At 40.2% G+C, this 7,802-nt stretch overlaps 1 protein-coding gene across 1 annotated transcript in view; it reads left to right on the forward strand.

Annotated features, from left to right (window-relative positions):
• LOC106883392 (mucosa-associated lymphoid tissue lymphoma translocation protein 1) overlaps positions 1-2,902 on the forward strand; it is an 11,763-nt gene extending 8,861 nt beyond the window's left edge. The window contains exons 10-12 of the mRNA XM_014934385.2: positions 372-529; positions 1,485-1,568; positions 2,656-2,902. Coding sequence (XP_014789871.2) covers positions 372-529; positions 1,485-1,568; positions 2,656-2,823 — 410 coding nt within the window. The 3' untranslated portion in view covers positions 2,824-2,902. The remainder of the gene's footprint in view (positions 1-371; positions 530-1,484; positions 1,569-2,655) is intronic.
• Positions 2,903-7,802: the final 4,900 nt, after the last annotated feature.

Genomic DNA, 7,802 nt, shown 5'->3' on the forward strand with positions numbered 1-7,802 from the left:
ATATATATATATATATATATATATATATATATATATATAATGAATTTCTAGTTTTCGACTTGCACATCCACTGACAAAACTTTGATTGGCCAGAGGCTGTAGTAGAAAACTTGCTGAAGGTGTTGTGCTGTAGGATTCAATCTTAGACTGTATGCTTGTGAAATGTGGAGCTGGCCTGGGAATTGAATGCATGATCTCATGGTTGTCAGTGCAACATGCCTTACCACTGGCCCGGCATCTTCACATGCATGCACACACGAAAATGCATGTGTGTGTGTTAGTCAATAATAGGTTTCATTATATTTTCCCTCATGTTCTGTGTTGTGATTAGTTATAATTACAATATTTCTTTTGTCTGTGTTTGTCTCTAGGGTTGCCACGAATGACCTATGTCGATATCAAAGAATTTGGTGCCAAATTAAAAATTGAATTTTCTGCTCAATTTTCCAATGTGATGTCAATAACCGTGACTATTGTGGATTCTGGAACTGTTCCAGATTGCTATGCTTGGATAGCAAACATACCATCAGTAAGTGAACCAAGTCATTGTATTTTATAACCTAACCCTTAATGGGAGTCATCATCATCATCATCATTGTTGTTTACTGTCTGCTTTCCATGCTGGCATGGGTTGGACAGTTTGACTGAGGACTGGCGAGCCAGAAGGCTGCACCAGGCTCCAATCTGATCTGGCAAAGTTTCTACAGCTGGATGCCCTTCCTAACACCAACCATTCTGAGAGTGTAGTGAGTTCCTTTCGAGTGTTCAGCCTCATGGAGGTACTTGTGGGTTCTGAGATGGGGCCTAACAAGTAATGCAGGATGCTGGTTTCCTTTCATATTATGCTGCATCATATCATAGGTTTCCCCAAGGCAAGGCCTTCCTCTCACTGGTCTTGTTGGGTTTGAATTATCATCAGTGCTTCTATAGCTTTCCTTGTTTTCTAGGTAGGCGTGTTGGCCCCATGCAGACCCATTTCAATCCTTGTGTAGAAGTGGTTCATATTAGTCTGGCCCCTATCCTTTGACCTGTTAACCATAGGAAGTTTTACCAGGAGCCTGCTCCCTGCTGGCATAGCTCTCAGGATCATTGAAGTGCACAAGCCATCACTCTGCAACAAAGACTGGACCTTGTGGTTGGTTGCTAAGAATGCCTTGTAGTAATTGTCCCTGCTCTCTGTATAATGAGTTCAAATTCCACCGAGTCCATTCTTTCAGGATTGATTAAAAAAAAATGGTGCCATGCCAAGGCAGTGAATTGGTGGAACTATTGTAGAATTGGATTTGAGATGCTTAAACTCTGTTGTCCAAAAGCGTAAATTACTATTCTTTAAAACAAAAATAAAAGTCACAATAACCTTCATAAGCTTCATATAACAATGGTGTCTTTGAATTTGCAAGAGAACTCTGAAAGCAATAAGAAGGAATCTCAATAATGCAATGTGATATATAGCCGTGACTTTTGTTCTTTATTTCTCTCTGTAGACTTTGACGGCTGATAAAGCTACTGTCCTGCAAGATGACAAGAAGAAAATAAGGATTGTTGTAAAGGACCTTCAAAAATTACAGGTAATTTAATTTTTATTGTTTTGTTTATCATCATCATCATCATCAGCATCATTAAACGTCCGTCTTCCATGCTATCATGGGTGGGATGGTACCTGTCATATTGCTCTAATTCAGTTCTGTTCTGACTGGGTATCGCACTGATATTGGTGACTTTGCCTTGTTTTGTAAACGTATTTGTATTCTGTTAACTTGTACAAACAATAGTTCTTCTAATTTGCATACTGCTTTGTTTTACACATGGATTTTTGGGTTCTTCTTTAATCAACATGTATTTTTGAGTATATATTGCTCACATGTTTACTCCATTATTATTGCTGGGTGGGCCTTCATGTGAATAAGTCTGTATTAAAACATAACAGTACTACAAGAGCTGGCCAGGTTGAAGCCTGCACCAGACTTCTGTGTCTGTTTTGGCAGGATTTTTACAGCTTGATGCCCTTCCTAACACCAAGTCCACTCAGCAGAGTTTTTTCTCTCTGTCTGTCTGTCTTTTTTACTCATGTGAGTTCTAGGTAGCAGGTAATAGTAGAGCTCTACTACTACGGGTCCTTTGAAGACTAAATTCTTATTTTTTTGCTTGTTGCAGTCATTAGACTGTGGCCATGCTGGGGCACAGCCGTGAAGAATTTTAGTTGAACGAATTGACCCCAGGACTTATTTTTTTTTAAGAATGGTTCTTATTCTATCGATCACTTTTGCTGAACTGCTAAGTTATAGGGGATGTAAAGACAGTCAGTATCAGTCAGTAATTGGAGCAAACACAGACAGACACAAAGACACACACACATGACAGGCTTCTTTCAGTTTCTGTCTACCATATTCCCTCACGAGGCTTCGGTTCACCTGAGGCCATAGTAGAAGACACTCGCCCAAAGTGCCACACAGTGGAACCTAACCTAGAACTATACAGTTAGGAACCAAACTTCTTACCACATGGCCACACCTCCACCAACAAGCAATAATTATATTCAAATGGAAATAATATTAACCAATGTTTTTATTGCTGTCCTCAATGAAATATTACTAAATTTCTAATATTTTTTAAAATTTCTTTCTTTCTATTTCTTTTTTTTTTTTTTTTTTGCAGGAAGAAATGCTTGCAATAATTAGATTTGTATACACAGATGAATCAGGAAACAGTAGGTGTAGGGTAGAAGATTTACATTTGGATTTTCCATTGGCTGCGAATCTAGAATTATGTAAACTATCCACTGAGTTGTTGGAAATGAATTGCATTCAAAAAAAAATGTCATGAAGGACATAGTTTGTGCATCAGATTTATATTTTTGTTAATATCATATTTCCTGAAATTATCATTAAAAATAAAGATTTTTGATATTGAGTTTTCCATGCTTGCGGGGGTTGGATGGAATTTGTTGCGGTGGATTTCCTATGGCTTGATGCCTTCTTGTTGTTGTCAACCCTCGCCTGTCTCCATGGAAGATTGGAAGCAAAGGACACCGCTTGTATGATGGTGGCACTTGTTTACAACCATCATGTGCTATCGAGACAGAGAGACAGTAAAACACATGTGCGTGCACACACACACATACACAGACAACACACACATACTCAAACTGAAATTCTGTCCACTGGACATTTGTCCAGAATCCTTGATCCCCCCGCCACCCCACCCAAGACTCAATTCCATGGACCATTTACAAAAAGCAAACACTTATACAACAGTCAGCTATATATTGTGATTTGGGGCATTAATCATATGTGACTGGCCTTTATACAAGGTTTCTTGGCATGGTGCTGCTACATCATAAATGTTTGTGTCTCCTTCAAGCTGAGCAGAACTTCAGTATCCCAAACAGTCATGCGTGCGCTGACGTACGTCCATCTTTTAACCGGTAGCGACTTAGTGAAAGATGTAAGCAATGTCTTTCCACCCACAGCTCTCTCAATTGATTTCAAATTACTTTTTTAAGCGACTTATCGAAGGGAAATAACTCCATGAAAAATATTCAAGTTAACATTATTTTACGCAAACAGAATGTTTTCCGTTGCTTGTACTCTCTAGGTACAAGGTTCTAAATTTTGGGGGAGGGGACCAGTCGATTAGATCGTCCTCGGTACTTAATTTATCGACCCCGAAAGGATGAAAGGCAAAGTCGACCTCGGCGGAATTTGAACTCAGAACGTAAAGACAGACGAAATACCGCTAAGCACTTCGCCCGGCTTCTGCCAGCTCGTCGCCTTGCCACATTATAAATAATAACAAAAACACTCAGAGAGCGCAAACCTCCGTCAAGGAAACATCATTGTCCTCTCAATGATTAACCGGAGATGTTTTTTAAAACGAGAATATCTGAAATAAACTCGACTGCTCTCAGAAATTATGTAAAAAAAAACAAAAGTTTCATTCGAATCCATCCAGCGGTTCTTGAGATACCTTGTCCACAGACAAACAACCGAACAAACACGACTAAAAACAATACCCCCGCCTTCGATAAGGCGGAGCTAATAATTTCTTCAAATTTCAGCTAAAGGTCAGTAATTTGAGGGGAGGGGTTAAATCGATTATATCAACTCCAGTGCTCAACTGGTACTTATTTTATCGATCTAGAAAGGACGAACGGTAAAGTAGACCGCAACGGAACTTGAACTCAGAACATAAAGCCGAACGAAATGCCGTTGAGCATTTAGTCCGGCGTGCTAATGATTCTGTCAGCTCGCCGCCTTGTTCATACCGTAACAATCCTTTCTACAAGAGGCACAAGACCTGAAATTTTTGTGGGACGGGGTACATCGCTCCTAGTATATGTCTGGTATTTATTTATTCGACCTCGAAAGGAAAGAAGACAAAGTCAACCTCGGCGGGATTTGAACCTAAAAGACGGGCGAAATGTATGTCCCTTTACTAAGTTATCTCCCCCTTAATTTTTATTTATTTTTTAAATATCCCTAAGCTGAACAATTACCGGCATATGCCTTTAAATCAAGGGCATGAGCGAGACCATCGGCTTTCTTCTGTCGTCTACAGACAGTTGTATTAGTTCCCGAATTGAGAACATATTTACCTTCGCTAAGAGTTCAACAAAAAAACCGATCCAAGGGAAACTACTCTGAATATCTACGGAACATTTCTTCGTGCGTTCTCAACGGCGTAGCTGCACTGTGTTGCGGCTTGGGGAAGCCCTTGAGTTTACCGGCCTCTCGCCTTCTCTAGACCCCAAAGTGTCACCAGGGTGGACCGCCCACGTTGTCCCCATCTTAGCTACGCTACAATGCGTTCGATACTTTTTTTCAGTCATAAAATTAACTTATTCCAAAGAATCTGTTTTACACACACACCTTCCTCACCCACTTGTAACATTATTCGATTTTTACCCTTGAGTCCGTTCTCCCTGTTCAAGGAAGCTTCCATTTAACCAAGTGCACCCACTCGCGTGCAGAGAAGAAGAGAAAAGCCCCGATTTTAGGTTCAATTTCTTTACTTTCCTTCTTTTACACGTTTAAGTTACACCGGTTGTCAAGTGGTAGTGGTAGTGGGAGAAAATACACGCACAGAAACACACACGCATATGCATACATACATACACACTTACAAACACACACACACATAGGACGGGTTTCTTTCAGTTTCGGTCACAAGGTTTATTTATTTATTTATTTATTTAGTGAATTATTTAATTATTGCCTCCACAAAAACAAAGAAAACAAAACAACCCCCTCCCACTCCGACATACAATTCTTGAAACATTAGAATTCACTTCTTGCAGAACACGGTGACTCTACCTGGTCGTTCAATTTGCTAGAAATAACCACCGCTATCAGCACCACCGCTGCTGCTGCTGCTACTGCTACTATTACTAAAACCACCACCACCACCACTACCACTACTACCGCCATTATTATAACTATCATTATATCCATTATTATCACGTCAGACGACGCCAAATTCTTTACATGCCATACCATAACTAGATTCCGAGAAATATTACAGCATTTCTCCCTCTCAGCAATTACATGAACAAACGATTGCCATCACGCCCTCCCACCTCTCTCCATCACTCCTTTTCTTTCTTTCTTTCTCTTCATAAACATAGGATGAGAATGAAAAGAGGTTCAGCCAAACGTTTACTTTCAACCTAGCAACGTTCTCTGTGTTTCCAATGAATCGTAATTCCTGGTCGAAAATAAGAAGACGAATAAGGCGTGGCTGTATGGTAAGAAGCTTGCTTCCCAACCACATGGTACCGGGTTCAGTTCCACTGCGTGGCAACTTGGGCAAGTGTCTTCTGCTATAGTCTCGGGCCGACCAAACCCTTCACAGTGGATTTGGTAGAGTGAGACTGTAAGAAGCCCATCGCATGTATGTATGTGTGTTTGTGTGTGTGAGTGAGTGTTTCTTTGTCCCCCGCTACCGCTTGAGAACCGGTGTTGGTCTGTTTATGTCTCCCGTAACTTAGCGGTTCGGCAAAAGTCACAGATAGAACAAGGACTAGACTTAAAACATTAACACCGGTGTCGATTGGTTCGAGGTGCTGCTCCAGCATGGCCGCAGTCTAAGTAAAAGAAAAGAATTAAATAAATAAATAAATAAAATTACGTCACCAGAGACGCATCTGTTTTTTTCTAGTTGCCTGCTAGAATGTGTCCAGTTGGTGACTTGTGTTGATCTGATTGATGTGACTAATGGCTTGAGGTTACTCAGTCACCAGTCAAGGAATGTCCGGCTGCCAGTGAAATAATAGCTTGTAAGGATATCAGCCAGAGAATGCTAAATTACCAGCCTGTGAGTGTCCGGCTTCCGGATTCTCACCACTTCCTAACCAGGGATTGACTGGATACCAATGAACATTGAAGCGAAGGGAATGTCAAATATATTTGAGCAGACAACTCAAAGTTCTTTATTAATTCATAAGCAATAAATCCGGGTTTTGCCTACGTCAACGCTGTAAATAAATATGCGGTGTAATGCTGACTGAATACAAGCTTAATCACTCCTAGTTGGGTTGCCTGGTTGAGGATGTTATTACTGAAAAACTTGAAGCATTCAGTGACCGCAGGGAACATCATCAGATGTGTCCGGCTGCATTAGGCGATGATCTATGAAAAGAGCTTTACTTATTTTTTAAAAGTTCGTTATTTTGTAAGTTAAGTAATTCAATAAGTTAATTATTTTGCACACAGGCCAATGCAGTGCACTGTGGAGCAAAGGAAAATGTATCGGCGTTTCGGACAGCCGCTCTTTATCAAGTTAGAAGGAGAAGACCAGGAGCAAATATGCTAAGAAAGAAAAAAAGCTATGTGAGATAATGTGAGAAGATACATATTCCCACAACGACCCAAAGGAAGTATGTTGAGTTTCAGGTTTCTTGTAGAAAAGAGCAAAGAAAGTAGCAGACAAATGTCGGACATGCGCGGAGAGAATTAAGCGGTGGATAATTTGTAGTATGTGTGTGCACTCGCGCGTGTATGAGTAAAAGTAAGGAAGTTTTGTGGGAATGTGTCGTTTTTCTATGTGTGTGTACTTGTAAGGAATGAAGTACGCAAGAAATTGTATGGACACGCTCGATATTGCAGCTACCTTTCGTATTTTTCTGCATCATGTTTCCCCGAAAGAAGGCCTTCCTCTCCCGAGTCTTGCAAGTTTTGAATTACCATTAATAAACTAATAGAATCTTGTTAGCATTAATCAAGTAATCCAACACTGCCTTCTTTTTGGCCAGTCTTCACTTAAGCCCTTCGCTTCCTTTGGAGTAGAGGCTAGCGATGACTTGCCTTCACTGTTTCTCATCTCTGGACTGTCTTCTCTGTTAATCTCCCGCTGTATCCCTGTTCTTTTGCAGCTTCCCTTCAGACTGTTTCCCTGAGAGAAGGCCTTCCTCTTCCAGATCTTGCAAGTTTTAAATTATCATTAATAGACTAATATAATCTTGCTAGTATTAATCAAGTAATCCAACGCTGCCTTCTTTTGGTCGAGTCTTCTCTTAGGCCCTTCGCTTTCTACGGAGCAGAGGCTAGCGATGACTTTCCTCCCCTGTTTCTCAACTCTCGGTTGTCCTTTTGCTTCTCTCCATTTGGATCCCTTTTTTCAGCTTCGTCTTAGTTTCAGTCCCCAGCTAAATGTGCGTGCATATATATATATATATATATATATATATATATATGCATGTACACGCACCTGCATACACAGATATATAATATATACATATATATATGTAAGTACAAACGTATATATATGTGTGTATATATATGTGTGTATATATATATTGTATACAT

The sequence above is a fragment of the Octopus bimaculoides genome, chromosome 24, assembly GCF_001194135.2.
Source record: "Octopus bimaculoides isolate UCB-OBI-ISO-001 chromosome 24, ASM119413v2, whole genome shotgun sequence".
Classification (NCBI taxonomy): Eukaryota; Metazoa; Mollusca; class Cephalopoda; order Octopoda; family Octopodidae; genus Octopus; species Octopus bimaculoides.